The following is a 17,399-nucleotide window of genomic DNA, read 5'->3' as shown; positions in this document are numbered from 1 at the left end:
AGAGCCGCCCGTCTGTCCCGAGCCGTCAGAGCCATTCGTCAGACAGGATCTGCCAGAGCCGCCAACCAGACAGGATCTGCCAGAGCCGCCAACCAGACAGGATCTGCCAGAGCCGCCAACCAGACAGGATCTGCCAGAGCCGCCAACCAGACAGGATCTGCCAGAGCCGCCAACCAGACAGGATCTGCCAGAGCCGCCAACCAGACAGGATCTGCCAGAGCCGCCAACCAGACAGGATCTGCCAGAGCCGCCAACCAGACAGGATCTGCCAGAGCCGCCAGCCTGCCATGAGCGTCCAGAGCCGCCAGCCTGCCATGAGCGTCCAGAGCCGTCAGCCTGCCATGAGCGTCCAGAGTCGCCCGCCAGCCATGGGCGTCCAGAGTCGCCCGCCAGCCATGGGCAGCCAGAGTCGCCCGCCAGCCATGGGCAGCCAGAGTCGCCCGCCAGCCATGGGCAGCCAGAGTCGCCCGTCAGCCGGGATCGGCTGAATCCGCCAGTCAGCCGGGATCTGCTGAGTCAGCCAGGATCTACCAGAGACACCGAAGCGGATATTGACAATGCTGGAGTGGGGGCCACGTCCCGCACCCGAGCCGCCGCCATATTAGGGCCCACCCCGGACCCTCCCTTTATATGTCAGGTTTTGCGGCCGGAGTCCGCACCTTTTGGGGGGGGTACTGTCACGCCCTGGCCTTAGTATTACTTGTTTTCTTTATTATTTTAGTTAGGTCAGGGTGTGACATGGGGTATGTGTGTGTTTTGGGTGATTATATGGTATAGGGGGTGTTGGTTGTAGTGTATGGGTTTGTGTTGAGTGTATGTGTCTAGGTATGTCTATGGTTGAGTGTAGGTGTTTAGGAAAGTCTATGGTTGCTTGATTTGGTTCTCAGAGACAGCTGGTTATTGTTGTCTCTGATTGGGAGCCATATTTAAGGTAGCCATAGGCTTTAGGTGTTTGTGGGTAATTGTCTATGTTGAACGTAAGTAGCTTGTGTGTGCACTTTCGTTTGTAGCTTCACGGTCGTTTGTTGTTTTGTTTTGTGTAGTGTTCGTTTTCGTGTTTTTCCTCTTCTAATAAAAGAAGATGTATTCATATCCCGCTGCGCCTTGGTCCGTCTCTCCTCCACACGATCGTGACACACTCAAACATTTGGACACACCTACTCATTCAGGGGTTTTTCTTTATTTGCACTATTTTCTACATTGTAAAATAATAATGAAGACATGGAAACTATAAAATAACACGTGGAATCATGTAGTAACCAAAAAAGTGTTTGGTTAGATTCTTCAAAGTAGCCACCCTTTGCCTTGATGACAACTTTGCACAATCTTGGCATTCTCTCAACCAGCTTGACCTGGAATGCTTTTCAAACAGTCTTGAAGGAGTTCCCACATAGGCTGAGCACATGTTGGCTGCTTTTCCTTCTCTCTGCAGTCCAACTAATCCAAAACCATCTCAATTGGGTTGAGGTTGGGTGATTGTGGAGGCCAGGTCATCTTATGCAGCACTCCATCACTCTCCTTGGTCAAATAGCCCTTACACAGCCTGGAGGTGTGTTGGGTCATTGTCCTGTTGAAAAACAAATTATAATCCCACTAAGCGCAAACCAGATGGGATGGCGTATCGCTGCAGAATGCTGTTATAGCAATGGCTGGTTAAATGTGCATTGAATTCTGAATAAATCACCGACAGTGTCACCAGCAAAGCACCCTCACACCTCCTCCTCCATGCTTCACGTTGGGAACCACATATGCAGAGATTATCCGTTCACCTATTCTGCGTCTCACAAAGATACGGCGGTTGGAACCAAAAATCTCCAATTTGTACTCATCACACCAAAGGACGGATTTGTAATTGTTCATTGCTTGTGTTTCTTGGCCCAAGCAAGTCTCTTCTTCTTATTGGTGTCCTTTAGAATTGGTTTCTTTGCAGCAATTCGACCATGAAGGCCTGATTCACACAGTTTCTTCTGAACAGTTGATATTGAGATTTGTCTGTTACTTGAACTCTGAAACATTTATTTGGGCTGCAATCTGAGGTGCAGTTATTCTGCTGAATTTATCCTCTGCAACAGAGGGTCTTCCTTTCATGTGGCAATCCTGATGAGAGCCAGTTTCATCATAGCACTTTATGGGTATTTTTATTTTATTTAACCTTTATTTAACTAGGCAAGTCAGTTAAGAACAAATTCTTATTTACAATGACGGCCTACCAAAAGGTAAAAGGCCTGGGATTAAAAATATATATTTTTATTAAATATAAATATAGGACAAAACACACATCACGACAAGAGAGACAACACAACACTACATAAATAGAGACCTAAGACAACAACATAGCAAGGCAGCAACACATGACAACACAGCATGGTAGAAATACAACATGACAACAACATGGTAGCAACACAACTTGGTAGCAGCACAAAACATGATACAAACATTATTGGGCACAGACAACAGCACAAACGGCAAGAAGATAGAGACAACTTTTGCGACTGCACTTGAAGAAACTTTAAAAGTTCTTGACATTTTCCGGATGAACTGATCTTCATGTCTTAAAGTAATGATGGACTGTCGTTTCTCTTTGCTTATTTGAGCTGTTCTTGCCATAAAATGGACTTGGTCTTTTACCAAATAGGGCTATCTTCTGTATACCACCCCTACCTTGTCACAACACAACTGATTGGCTCAAACGCATTAAGAAGGTTAAGAAATTCCACAAATGTACTTTTAACAAGGCACACCTGTTAATTAAAATGCATTCCAGGTGACTACCTCATGAAACTAGTTGAGAGAATGCCAAGAGTGTGCAAAGCTGTCATCAAGGCAAAGGGTGGCTACTTTGAAGAATCTCAAATATAAAATATATTTTGATTTGTTTAACACTTTTTTGCTTATTTCATGACTCCATATGTGTTATTTCTTTTTTTTGATGTCTTCAGTATAATTCTACAATGTAGAAAACAAAAAATATAAAGAAAAGCCCTGAAATGAGTAGGCGTGTCCAACCTTTTGACTGGTACTGTATATATCTTAAATTACTGCATTTTCACAAATGTTATGATATAATCGTCAATCCCATTGAAAAGATTACGGGACATGATACGGAATGAGAGGCAGTTAAGAGGCAGTTCCTCTCTAGGTTTCTTCCTAGGTTTTGGCCTTTCTAGGGAGTTTTTCCTATCCACCGTGCTTCTACACCTGCATTGCTTGCTGTTTGGGGTTTTAGGCTGGGTTTCTGTACAGCGCTTTGATATATCAGCTGATGTAAGAAGGGCTATATAAATAAATTTGATTTGAGTTACTTTCAAAGGGTATAAGAAACGTTTGTTTTCGTTTTCTGTTGCAAAACTTTTTGCTACGGTGTGCACTAATGAATAAATGTAAGCATGGTGAAGATGTTTCTGAAAGTACCTCCAGGAGTTGATCTTAATGACCCTCTGGTGAAAGAGCAAATTCTCAGACAGGTGGGAGGAGAGGTTTCAGGGAGGAACTTTGGATCTTTGCTATAGATTTGCTATGGCTCTTTGACAGCGTTGTACAGTAGCCTAATCAATGAAGGGAAAGAATACCTCTCAGACATGTGACAACACTTATACAAATGAGGAAATGGCCATCAGATACTTTCCTGTGGATCACATCTTTATACAGCATTTGTCGTCCATGTTGTTTTTAGATACAGGCAGAGATCACCAAGAGAGATGGAGGTGCATCTGTGCGATGGAAGGAGCAGCCGGATGACAAAGTCCTCCGGGAAGAAAGAGAAAGAGGAGAAAAAGAACGAAGGTAAGTCTAAAGACACAAGACATGACCACTTGAGAATGTTCCAAGTCTGTTAGTCCATTTAGTCCTCATTCTGGGTTATTCTGGGTTAATACCTCAATATAATACATCATAATAAAAATAGCAATACATGTTACAATACCTCTTTGTGTGTGTGTGTGTGCATGTGCGTGTGCGTAATTATCTCTTCAGGACAGTGTGTAAAGAAATCACAGGAATGCTGAGTGAGACTCCTACAGGTGACAAAGTGGGCTGCTTTTATTTGAAACAGAAATTAAATTGTTGACGAAGACTAATTTCTTCTAATTGTTCTGCTTTATCTGAAATGTTACATCATGTTCAAAGAGTTGTAGTAGGCACAACAGGGCATGTTGATTTGTTAATCATAATCTGTTCATTAAAGTTGAAGCCTTCATTCTTTTATTCTTTTTATGCTTTATTTAACCATGATCAGTCACATTGAGATCTCTTTTTCAAGTGAGCCCTGGGATTAATGTAGCAATGTGTAACAAAGCTAAATATCCCTATTCAATCAAAGCTAGAAACCAGGCTTCTAGGGTAGGAGAACAACAACCTATTTACTGTATGATGAGAAACCATTTAATATGCAATAAGTACAACTTTTTATTTCACTTTAAACACAGAGCTTTGAATGTGTGAATTCAAGCATGTTTACAGGGCAAACTAATGGTGTCTGAACTTGGGCTAAGTATGTATGGGCTAAGTGTGTGCTAAACAAATGTTCTAAAGATAATTATATTTGAACACGCATGCAATATCAACATTCCAAACTATAAGTTATGTCAAACTATTTAAACTGTTCACATTAGATATGCATAATTGTTGCAGTGTAACAAATAAAATGTCCACATGGTATTTTGTCTTCACTGGAAACATGGTGGCTCTGACCATGTTGGACTTATAGACCTTAACTGGTCCAGTGTTTTTATTTTAGTAAGTTAAAGATCGTAGTTTCAGTATAGGTTTGTTTGTCAAACCTTGCCTTAATTGTTTTATTTCAGTTTACGAAATAGTTTCATGATTTGTTTTCGTATTAGTTTGCTGTAATAATCTTCTTCCACACAGACTTGATCATCATGCGGCTGGCTCGGGCCGAGTATGGGGCAGGTCCTTTCCAGGTCTCCCAGTGGAGGCCGGAGGCCCAGCCGATGTGTTCGCCGGCGGGGTGCCAGTCTCCGTTTAGGCTGGCAGAGCCACAGCGACTGTACCACCACCCTCCTCCTCCCTCAGAGAAGCTGCACTCGTTCTCGGCGATGTCGCCAAAGATGCAGGGTGAGCAGCCGTCATTGTCCTTGTCGTTTGTGCTGAAGCCAAAGCCATTTTGGTCAATGCCGGCGTATTTCCCACGGATGGCATCACCTATAGAGAGACAGGGAGGGAGGAAGTACCTCAGTTTTTATTTTATTTTATTTCACCTTTATTTAACCAGGTAGGCTAGTTGAGAACAAGTTCTCATTTGCAACTGCGACCTGGCCAAGATAAAGCATAGCAGTGTGAACAGACAACACAGAGTTACACATGGAGTAAACAATAAACAAGTCAATAACATGGTAGAAAAAAAAAAAAGAGAGAGAGAGTTCTACTTCACTCTTGATTATATTGACTTCCACAGCATACACCATTTAAGAATATCAACCCAGAATACATATCATATGACATATATGTGATGTGTAATGGTCCCATTGTTGCCACCAAATGTGAAATAACTATAAAACTGAAGTAAATAATATGACCACTGTCACCTTGTGCTGTTGAAATGAACTGTTACCTGCGTTGCCCTTGTAGGCTCCAACGTTCAGCTTATAGGCCCCCCTCTCCGTGCCCAGACGGAAGTCACTGTACTCAGCGAAGGCAGTGCCCCCTTCAAAGTCCCACAGATCGACCCGCATAGTCGAGTTCAGCCCCCGGCCCCCCTTGGTTAGAGCAAACACCTTACTCAGACCCAGCCAGTGGTCCTCTAGGAAACAACAGGGAAGAGAACTGAATTGAGAAGTGAAAAATGTACTTCACATAAATGCACTACAGTATGGGGAACCCTCTATGATAGGTTGATTTAGAAGGTAACATGAGCATTATAAACAAATGCATTTCAATGTTTGTAACATTTGGCTCAGTAAACTACACAGTCCTCAGTATCAGTTGCTGGTGGAATGTGAGGTGCTCAGAGGGACCCTTCCTTACTCTGTAGATTCCCAAAGCCTTGTTTGTACACTGCCCACTTCCTGTTGAAAAGAACCTCTGCCCCGGAGCGCCTCTGAAAGACTGTCCAGCCTCCGTCCACCAGCATCTCACAATACACCTGTATACAACGGCAATGTACTTTTAAATCAACAATGTTTTTGACAAGTTGTTTTGTTGTGAACAAAAACAGTCCAAGAATGGAACCCTGTGGAACTCCGTTAACTCTAGCAAGCCTGGCAACACCTTCAACATTCTATAGCTAAGCTTTACCGCCCCTGTGTGGTTGTGTAACCAAATGACAACAGTAGATATTAGTAATGCACCGATAGGATATTTTTGGCAGATACCGATATCCGATATTTTCCTTGCCCAAAAAAACGATACCGATACCCAATACAACATTTTAGCGGTCTTTTAAGCATTCAATTACAGTTAAATAGTTAACACACACACACACATGGATGTAGCGGTCTAAGGCACTGCTTCTCAGTGCAAGAGGCGTCACTATAGTCCATGGTTCGAATCCAGGCTGTATCACATCCGGCCATGATTGGGAGTCCCATAGGGCGGCTCACAATTGGCCCAGCGTCCGGATTTGGCAGGGGTAGGCCGTCATTGTAAATAGAAAAATGTTCTCCACTGACTTTTAAATAAAGGTTACACACACACTCACACACCACACACACACACCACACCACACTGACCAAAAAGTTATTTTGTTGGCATTTACGTATGTCCCCATTACCAGTAAAATATAATCAAAACCTATTTCTTTCACTTCCTTGCTGTGCTCTTTCGTGGTTAATTTGTTCAGTCATTTCATTCTCAACCAGGATTTCATCATACATGTCAAGCAGTGAAGTTTCAGCTCTGTCTGTCCGTGGCCTCTCTTCCTCGGTGCGCACTGTCACTGTGTCCGTTTCCATCTTGTCCTGTTGTGTATATAACATTTCACATAAACCCTGTTTCTGGTCAGCATTGAAGTAGCGGTCCTTGTACCTAGCATCGAGCATGGTGGCGACACAGTAAAGAGGCTCAAAGAGAATGCCACCAAATCGCTTGTTCACAGCCTCGAGTACTTTTGTAAGTTTTAACCCCACGGTCTGTGTCGGCAGATTTGTTGAGCAGGCGTTTCAATGCCATGACAGAGGGTTTCACATCTGCTACAGACGCAGTTGATTAGCTTATTTCTCGAGCCAGTTGTTCGAATGGAGCTAGGAGTGTTCATGTTTCTAAGTTTCAAATGTTCTCAAATGTCATTGAAATGGCAGCAGCGGTATGAGAACCAGCACATTCTTGAGCAAGCTATGCGGCTTTCCTCAGTACGAAATCCTCGTCGACCCACTGTGCTGTCAGACTCAGCATGCTCATGGGGCTGACATAGCTGGTCCAAATGTCAGTTGTGACGCCCATAGCAAGTAGCTCACAGATGTACATTTCAACAAAACTGTGTAACTCCGGTAGAGCAACATCTGAAAAATAGTGTGAACCGGGGCTCGACCAGTCGGCGAATGCCAACATCATCCACGACAGAGGACTGTTGATTGTCAAGGGCAATGAAACCATTATCTTGGCATTAATAGATTCGCCTTTGAGTTGTCTCGCTGAAATGTTCTTACTCTTTCAAATGACTGCTCGACTAGTTGTTGGAAGTATGCGCTTAGTATTTTTCTGCTTTTGTTCTGTGTAGCGGTGTATTTTTCGTGGCATCATTACATCATCTACTTATGTTACATAGGTCTGCTCGTCAGCTTTGACATCGGTTTTGCACATCGCTATTAAACTAGACATCGGGCCGATGCCAATGTTGGCATTATTAGCTAATATCGGCCGAATCCGATATGCTCGCCGATATATTGTTCATCCCTAGTAGATAAAGTACCTGGTCTAAATATTTTGATGTTTCCATACCTTAAAGGGGGATGTGACTCCTGCAGGCTGAATGACATACACTCCACTGGTGGCTCGAGGGGAGAGAGTTTTGATCTGTGTGCAATCTGTCCCTGAAACAAGCAAACACACATGCACATACACAATAACATATTGAAAAGAGCAGGGGTCAGGTTAAGAATGGTTGTCTCTTGTGTTTTTAAGTAAGTAAGTAAAACAAATAAGTGTTACACTTACCTTGAACAACTAAAGGTGTTTTCTGGCCCTGTACAAAACCAGTAGATAAGTAATAATTACTCCCAGGTTTAAAGGAATAACATGTTTCTCTGTTTATCAGTGCTGACTGACTGTGTATTTACCTGAGTCTGGTCAGTGAGGCAGATGAGACAGATCACCAGTCCACAAAAAATAATCCTATCCCACATGTTGTCACAATTTTCTGAGAGAGAGAGAGAGAGAGGGAGTGATGAGAGAGGGAGAAAGGGAGAGGGAGCGATGAGAATGTCATTTTATTTTCAGCTTTTTTCTATTTATGGGTATCATTGATATCACATGAATCTTTTTATTGTAATCCCACAAATTATCATATTTTTGAAATGGCTAAAAAGACTGATATTAATGTCTAATTTATCTAAAATCTTAGCAAACTAGTGTCAAATATCACAACATTATCACAGAGAACCTAAAATGTCACCATTTCCACTCCACTCACAACACGGTGGTCACCATACATGTACCCTTGAAATTCAGTTTGACCCAATTAGGCAGAAATTAAACAGTTAGGCATTTAACACAGGATACATATTATGTAAGTTATTATAATCACAAATTAGAAATATGCCTGCATGTGATTAATAAATGTAGAGAACCTACCTTGTCCTGTGTATTCCAATACGGTCTATGATCTACTCCCAGTCAGTTTAAAGGTTATTCAGAGAGGGTTTCCTGTAAGCGTATTTATTTAGGCTGAGGGTGCGGAGCAGTAGGTAACTGCCCGTTCAGTCCCAGTCCCACCCCGTGGATCCCCTGGAAAGATCCTTATCATGATCTGTGCATGTGTTTCTTTACCGCAACCATTTGTCACAGTCAATCGTGAGTTATAATTCTTCAAGTTTAACCAGTGAAATGTCCATGCAGCATCTGCATGCCAACCATTTGATCTCAATCAGTTTCATGGGAATATGCATTTAGTAGATGTAGAGAAGATGGTGTTAAGAAACTGTAGAATACTAGTGTTTTGTTTCAATCAAAGCACATCTTTTTCCTAGTGGCACGTGTTGTTGAGTTGTTGCTGTATGAGACACAAATTTGACCATTCATACAATCATCCTAAAATGTAAAAAAGAAAAATGTTTTTTGTCTTACAGTAATGTTATACTATGCCTTATTTGGTTATGTTATGTAATATACTATCATTATGTGATCTTGCAGACACTGATTCAGCTTTGATTTAACTTTACTAAATGAGCACCATTCACCAGAGTAGCGTGTTCTTTAAGAGTAGAGCAGAGACTGTGCATAATTAGAGAATCCCGCACATGCGCAGAAACTTCAGGACCTTTAGCCCCTGAAGAGGGCTCTGTGAGCCCTGTCGCTGTCTAAACTCACAGCGAAAACACACAACATCATTCCAAGACAGGAATTTACAGGAAATTACAAACAGCCAGGAATATATCCAGCACAGTACGATGAGCAAGGAATAAAATAATGTTTGTGTTTATCTGTCAAATGTCTTTAGATGTATCCTATTCACCCCAAATACAATTGCAAAGTTTTTCAAATGGCATTATTTATGTATCAGGGTTGGGTGGATTACTTGAAAAATTTAATCAGTTACAGATTACAGATTACATAACAATAAAAGTAATTAGTAACATAATCCATTGGATTACACAAAATAAGTAACATACTTTTGTTAATCTGATTACTTTTGGACACTCCTCAGTTAATGCTCTAGACCGATCAGTTCCTTCTCTAACACTGTTCTGTGGATGCTCTTCCCTCAGATTTATCCTCAGTGTCCAACACCAATGTTGTAGAATGGGATGGATCCTCTGTGAATCTGCTCTGAAAAAACTCTGACATGAGTAATGCTTGCTGGAGAAGAAAAATGTCATTGGTTTCGATGCGCTGAACCCATAGTTGACGTATCAGGAGCCAAAAATGTTTTTGTCCTGACACCCTGACAAACACTGTCTCATAGGTGACCAGATGGGTAACCGGTCTTAAAAAAGTGGCTCACCTTTTAGTCAGATACATTTCTATGGCAATGAATCCTTCAGAACTAACTTGCCATTATCATGAGCTGTCTTCCCCTCAGCAGTCTCCGCTGAACTCCACTTACCCTGAATGAAATGACTGAGCTTCAAGTTGAGGACCAATATAAATCAGATTCCCTCCCTCTTGCAAAGATTGCATCATCATCCCTTTCATTTGAGGAAGACAACTTATTAAATATCTTATTCATTTTTTGTGTGTTTTTGTGTGTCACTCATATCAGAGCCATAAACAGAGTCCGTTTTCAAAGGGATTTGTGGCTTTTTAAAGGCAGTCACTCTTTAAGGTCAGGGTTAGGGCTAATGTTAAGGGAGAAGTTACAAGGCAGTTAGACCTGATCACGTTAGACCTGATTCTGAGTTTAGCCAGCTAACGTCGCCATGATATTGCCTAAATGTGTAATCAGGGATTTAATTTGCTGTGAAAGGGATGGTAGCTTATGCTTTACTTCCGTATCCTTTCCCATGCTGTTTTGAATTGGCTTCAAAATAATGTAATAAAATTAATTTAAAAACGCTGTAATTTAAGGTATTGTAGCGAACAGCAGGGCAGGGATGTGAACCAGGGATTGACACTAAGTGTTGCCCCATTGTCTGCGGGAAGTGTACTGAGCAGTCATACTAGTTGAGTCTACTCTGAGGTTGCCCTATTTGGCAGGTGATTATTTAAAAAAAACTTAACTGCAAATAATTCCAGCCTAAAGCTGATCTTTCTCGTTCCTCCCCATTTTTTAGTCGAGTAAATTAAACCTGCTCTGCAAACATTTTTTACTGGCAACAACCACAATACAAAGAATTCCACAACTGATCTTTCTGGTTCCTCCCATATGTGTAGGTGAAAGGCTTGCAATACTGTATATAACATTTCTGCATGTAAATAGCTCACTTACATTTTCGGTCAAGTGATCATAATCTTTGGGCAACCCAAAAATATTTCTGACTTGCCCGATGGGCAACATCAATCCCTGCAAACACCCTACGCATCATGCCAATAGGGTTAACCCACATGTTGGGAATTGTAGCGTGGCTCATATAGCGATGATTGCTACCATATACACTGACTAAACATAAGATTAGGAACACCTGCTCTTTCCATGACATAGACTGACCATGTGAATCCAGGTGAAAGCTACAGTATGATCCCTTATTGACGTCACCTGTTAAATCCACTTCAATCAGTGTAGATGAAGGGAAGGAGACAGGTTAAAGAAGGATTTTTAAGCCTTGAGACAATTGCGACATGGATTGTGTAGATGTGCCATTCAGAGGGTAAATGTTTAAGACAAAATATTTAAGTGCCTTTGAACGGAATATGGTAGTAGGTGCAAGGCGCACCGGTTTGTGTCATAAACGGCAATTTAACAGTTTCCCGTGTGTATCAACAATGGTCCACCACCCAAAGACATCCAGCCAACTTGACAACTGTGGGAAGCATTGTAGTCAAGATTGGCAAACATCCCTGTGGAATGCTTTCAACACTCTGTGTCCATGCCCCGGTGAATGAAGGCTGTTCTGAGGGCAAAAGGGGGTGCAACTCAATATTAGGAAGGTGTTTCTAATGTTTTGTACACAGTGTATATACAATTACAGTATATTCTGCTAAACGGCATATATATGTTTTTTTCAATCACTTTGGCACGTTTTTCAAATGTAAGTGCTATATTTGCAAAAGCTGTTAGTAAAAAAGTTAATACTGATATCACTTTTAATGCCCCCTGTTTTATGTATATCTTTGATTGAGCTCTCTGGTGTTGAACACATCTTCCACCACAGAGTCATTAATGCTAAATATTTTTTTTAATGTGAAATACCATACTTCAGTCACAAGATGCAGACCTCCTTATTGTTCCTAGAATTTCTAAGCAAACAGCTGGAGGCAGAGCTTTCTGCTATAGAGCTCCTCTTTTATGGAATGGTCTACCAATCCATGTGCGAGATGCAGACTCTGTCTCAACCTTTAAGGCTTTACTGAAGACTCTAAAGACTTACTGAAGACTCATCTCTTCATTAAGTCCTATGATTGAGCATAGTCTGCCCGAGAGGTGCAAAGGTGAATGGCAATAAGGCATTGGAGTGATGAACCACCCTTGCTGTCTCTGCCTGGCTGACTCTCCACTGGAATTCTTTGCCTCTACTGGGGATAACTCACTGGCTTGCTCGCACTCTCTCATGCCATCCCTTGGAGGGCGCATCACGTCATTCCAGATTTTTCCCCCAGCTATACTCGACGTGAGTGGATTGAGTCACTGACGTAATCTTCCTGTCTGTCTTTGCGCCTCCTCTGCTCATACTGTGGGGGAGATCTTAGTGAGCTATTCTTGGCCATGTCTCAGGGTAGTAAGTTTGTGGTCTGTCGATATCCCTTGTGGGGCTGTCACTTTGGCCAAGTGATTATATTCTATCTGATTGGCCCTGTGCAGGGTTAACTTTGGACTGGGCCACAGTGTCCCCGACTCCCTCTGTCTCAGTATCTATGCTACCCTATGTGGTGGTGGGCTAGGGTCAGTCTGTCCTGTCTCCTGTACTGTGTGATCTTAGGCATAACTCTGTCCCTGTCCCCAGTCCACCTGGTAGAGCTGCTGATCCAGTTCTAGTCTTTCTACCTGCGGCTATGGAACCCTGACCTGTTTTACCAGAGGTGCTACCTTGTCCCGGACCTGCTGTTTCAACCCTGTCTCGCTCTCTCTCTTGCTCTCGGACCTGCTATCTGAACCTCTGAATGCTTGGCTATGAAAAGCCAACTGACATTTACTCCTGAGGTGTTGATCTGTTGCAGCCTCTATAACCACTCCACTTTGAGTCGTGCCTAAGAACAGCCCTTCGCTTTGGTATATTGACCAATATTATAACGACACAGGGCAAGACCCAGATGCAGACACCGGAGGCAGATGGTTCAAGTCTCTGATATTTATTGAAAAACAAGGGGCAGGCAAGAGGCAGGTCAAGGACAGGCAGAAGTTCATAAACCAGATCAGATTCCAGCAGGTACAGGGCGGCAGGCAGGCTCGAGATCTGGGCAGGCTGAATTGTCAGGCAAGCGGGTATAGTGTCAGGGCAGGCAAAGGGTCAGAACTGGGAGGACTAGGAAAAACAGGAGCAGCGAAAACCACGCTGGTTGACTTGACATGACAAGCCAAACTGGCAACAGACAGACAGAAGACACCGGTATAAATACACATGGAATACGGGAACAAACGGGAGACACCTGGTGGGGTGTGGAGACAAGCACAAGACAGGTGAAACAGATCAGGGTGTGACAAATATACCACACTGCCTCGGACCGTATTGCCTAAATATATAATTCCAGTGATACAATTAGTAGTGTAGTTTTTAGAACTGTTAATGCTAACCACAGATCACGATATATATATATATACACAAATTCATTGTTTAATATAATCTTTTACCATATCTGATCAAATAAAATCGAATTGTATTTGTCACATGCGCTGAATACAACAGGTGTAGACCTTACAGTGAAATGCTTACTTACAAGCCCTTAACCAACAATGCAGTTTTAAGAAAACACCTAAAAGAAGTAAGAAATAAAAGTAAGAAATAATGAATTAGTTTCTTAGGCAAGTTGCAAGAATCCCATTGTCTATTCTAGGGATTCTATATGTTATTTCTATATATACATTTTCATCTTAATCTTCTCACAACGTCGACAGAAGTGATATCTGATGGACTCAACTGATGGCAGGGCAGAGAATTTGATACACTTAGAAGACAGTTTCAGGGCAAATTCTGGCCCAGGTGAGAGAAGAGCTGTCAGGAGTCAGCCTGTGTCCCAATCCTCACAAATAGATGTACTGTCCTCAGGTACATGAAAGGTAATAGAAGTCTGATGGACACAAATCCAGCCATTTAACCTTTAGTATCAGTAGTGATGTAACAGAGGCTAAAAAGAAAGGAGGATATGCACAACCATAAGGACACAGCCAATGCAGACATTAAAGACAAAAATCAACCTTCTTATTAAGCCATAATTAAAATCCAATACCTTTGTAATATCAACAGGAATATTAGTTTTAGGGAGGAACTTTGGATCTTTGTATAGATTTGCTATGGCTCTTTGACAGTGTTGTACTGTAGCCTAATCAATGAAGTGAAAGAATAACTCTCAGACATATGACTACACTTGAGTAAATTAGTGAATGGCCATCAGATCGTTGAGGATCAGTGTGGCGGATGTGTTGTTACCTACCCTTACCACCTGGGGGCGGCCTGTCAGGAAGTCCAGGATCCAGTTGCAGAGAGAGGTGTTAAGTCCCAGGGTCCTTAGCTTAGTGATGAGCTTTGAGGGCACTGTGGTGTTGAACGCTGACCTGTCAATGAATAGCATTCTCACATAGGTGTTCCTTTTGTCCAGGTGGGAAAGGGCCGTGTGGAGTGCAATAGAGATTACATCATCTGTGGATCTGTTGGGGCGGTATGCAAATTGGAGTGGGTCTAGGGTTTCTGGGATAATGGTGTTGATGTGAGCCATGACCAGCCTTTCAAAGCACTTCATGGCTACAGAGGTGAGTGCTACGGGTCGGTAGTCATTTAGGCAGGTTACCTTAGTGTTCTTGGGCACAGGGACTATGGTGGTCTGCTTGGAAAATGTTGGTATTACAGACTCAGTCAGGGACAGGTTGAAAATGTCGCTGAAGACACTTGCCAGTTGATCAGCGCATGCTCGGAGTAGACGTTCTGGTAATCCGTCTGGCCCTGCGGCCTTGTGAATGTGGACCTGTTTTAACGTCTTACCATAATCCTTATCATAATAACAATAGCACTACATGTTACAATACCTCTTCGTGTGTGTGTGAATATCTCTTCAGGACACTGTGTAAAGAAATCACAGGAATGCTTAGTTAGACTCATACAGGTGACAAACTGGGCTGCAACATTGGAAACAGCACTAAACTGATTGACAATGGCTAATTTCTTGAAATTGTTCTGCTTCATCTGAAATGTTACATGATGTTCAAATAGTTGTGGTTGGTGCAACAGGTTACATTGCCTTGTTAACCATAATTTATCAAATGTATATCCTTAATTATTTTGTCTACCCTTTATTTAACCAGAATCAGTTTCATATCTTTTTTCAAGTGAGCCCAGTGCTTATTGTACCAACACGTGACAAAGCTAAAGATCAGTATTCAATCAAAGATAGAAAACAGGATTCTAGGGTTGGATAAAAACAAACCCATTAACTGTGGAATGAGAAACCATGCGTGATTTAATATTCAATAAGTACAACTATTATTTCATCATAAACACAGACCATTGAAAGCATGATTCCTAGCATGTTAACAGTTATGGGCTAAGTGTGTGCTAACAAATTCATGCAATATCAACATTCTAGATGATACATTTTGTCAAACTCTGTGATGAAACTGTTCACAAGTTAGATATGTAGAATTGTTGCAGTGTAAAAAATAAAATGTCAACAGAGTATTTTGTATTCACTGAAAACATTGCTCTGGCCATTGTGGATTTATAGGGTGGGTTCGTAAATTCACTCAGGAGTGCCAGAGTGCGCTCTGGGTGTTCTTAAATCCAGAGCATTGTCAGATTGTCCGTTGGTAAAGGCAGTCATGCACCCAAGCTAACTGACTAAAGTTGGATAGCTTGCTACCCAGCTAGCACAGTGGATCTGGGACGATTCTGGCTGAGAGTCGGGGTACTCGGCTGAGAGTCAGACTCGGCCGACGTCATGTGGCCCGAGTCAGTATTACGTATGGCTAGTATGCGGGGATTGAGTTCGGGCAGATTCTGGAGAGAGTTATCTGGCCCAAATGTATATATTACTTGGACTCGGGCCGATTGGGGCTATATAATTAACATTTCATTATTCATTTTTCCATATTTTTTCATAGTTTCTGTGATCAAAAAATACAATTAACATTGAAATTACATTCTTTAAGAGTCCTGTGTAGTATTTTATTATTTTGATACTTTGTGCAAGGCAATTGATAAGCATTCAAAACTTTGTGGATGGAGCCTCCCGAGTGGCGCAGCGGTCTAAGACCCTGCATCACAGTGCAAACTGCGTTGCTACACATGCTGGTTCGAGACCTGTGGCGGCCGCGACTGGGAGACCCATGAGGCGACGCACAATTGGCCCATCGTCATTCGAGTTAGGGGAGTGTTTGGCCGGGCCGGGATGTCCTTGTCCCATAGCGCTGTAGTGACTCCTGTGGCGGGCCCGGTGCATCATGCGCTGACACGGTCACCAGGTGTGTGGTGTTTCCTCCGACACAAAATGTTTTTTTGTGGATGGTTATAATTTGTATGTATAATTGTAATATTTAAAATTACTAAATTGGTCAATTTTGTATACATTTACGTACATTTGCATTAGGCCACTTTTGGGGGGATTCTGGTAAGATGCCGGCAAAGTCGGCTGAATTCCGGTAGACGGAAACGGCCCAGTGTACATGGGCCGATTCTGGGCAGTCATTCATTTTGATTCTGGGCTGAGTCCAACACCCGATTCCGGGCCGATTCAATCAGTTCCGACCCCCCGGAAGAGGGACGCTTCTGGGCCGATTCCTTATTGCTAGCTGGGTAGCTACTTTCAGACACAAATGAGAGAACACCTCACTCTGACCATTTTACTCGCCCTAGCAGAGCTGCTTAGGCTATTTTCATGTTATCTAGAGTGCTGGTAACTTTGCTGCTGGCAACAATGTAATAAAAGAATGTTGCAGACGTTTACTGACATTCAGCGGGTGTTGAGAGTGCTCTGAAATTGGAGTAGATAGCCTGAGTGAATTTACAAACGCACCCATAGACTTTGACTAGCTTATGGGTGTGTTTGTAAATTTACTCTGGCTATCTACTCCGATTTCAGAGCGCTCTTGTCTGAGTGTGCCAGAGCGCAGAATAACTGAGGAATTTATGAATGCTTAAGTATGTCAGTAAACGTCAGCAAAAAAACAACATTATTATTAAATTGTGGCCAGCAGCACAATTACAGTCACCAACGCTCTAGAAAACATGAAAACAGCCTAAGCAGCTCTGCTAGGGCAAGTAAAATGGTCACAGTGAGGTGTTCTCTCATTTGTGTCTGGAAGTAGCTAGCAAGATAGCCAACTTCAGCCAATTAGCTTGGATGCTTGAGGTCAGAACACTCGGATCAACCCTACTCCTCGGCCAGAGCATCCAGTGTGTTCTCTGAACTCTCCAAGAGTGAAACGTGAAACGCACAATCTGACAACACTCTAAATTTATGAACGCCCAGAACACACCCCAAAGCCC

General features: G+C 42.4%; 1 protein-coding gene across 2 annotated transcripts; it reads right to left on the bottom strand.

The window, feature by feature from the left end:
* Positions 1 to 4,005: 4,005 nt before the first annotated feature.
* Positions 4,006 to 9,913, bottom strand: LOC139565880 (angiopoietin-4-like). 2 transcript variants are annotated; one of them, XM_071386512.1, is made up of 7 exons: positions 9,783 to 9,913; positions 8,232 to 8,311; positions 8,110 to 8,137; positions 7,894 to 7,985; positions 5,983 to 6,100; positions 5,570 to 5,758; positions 4,006 to 5,160 (listed from the first exon to the last, which is right to left on the bottom strand). In XM_071386512.1, the coding sequence occupies exons 2-7, from the start codon at positions 8,295 to 8,297 to the stop codon at positions 4,835 to 4,837; spliced, it is 819 nt and encodes a 272-aa protein (XP_071242613.1). In that variant the 5' UTR covers positions 8,298 to 8,311; positions 9,783 to 9,913; the 3' UTR covers positions 4,006 to 4,834. The 2 variants fall into 2 exon arrangements, with proteins under 2 accessions (XP_071242613.1, XP_071242612.1); XM_071386511.1 differs by lacking the exon at positions 9,783 to 9,913 and adding an exon at positions 8,746 to 9,035.
* Positions 9,914 to 17,399: the final 7,486 nt, after the last annotated feature.

The sequence above is a fragment of the Salvelinus alpinus genome, chromosome 37, assembly GCF_045679555.1.
Source record: "Salvelinus alpinus chromosome 37, SLU_Salpinus.1, whole genome shotgun sequence".
In the NCBI taxonomy this organism is placed as follows: Eukaryota; Metazoa; Chordata; class Actinopteri; order Salmoniformes; family Salmonidae; genus Salvelinus; species Salvelinus alpinus.
Note: the sequence above shows the minus strand (reverse complement) of the source record. Positions and strands in the feature narration are given on the sequence as shown.

Excerpts from the sequence above, each read along its gene's own strand:
- LOC139565880 (XM_071386512.1), bottom strand. The coding sequence starts at position 8,297 with ATGTGGGATAGGATTATTTTTTGTGGACTGGTGATCTGTCTCATCTGC. Across the intron at positions 7,986-8,109 it reads AACACCTTTAGTTGTTCAAG|GGACAGATTGCACACAGATC; the intron begins GTAAGTGTAACA and ends TGCTTGTTTCAG. Across the intron at positions 6,101-7,893 it reads GAGTCACATCCCCCTTTAAG|GTGTATTGTGAGATGCTGGT; the intron begins GTATGGAAACAT and ends CGTTGTATACAG.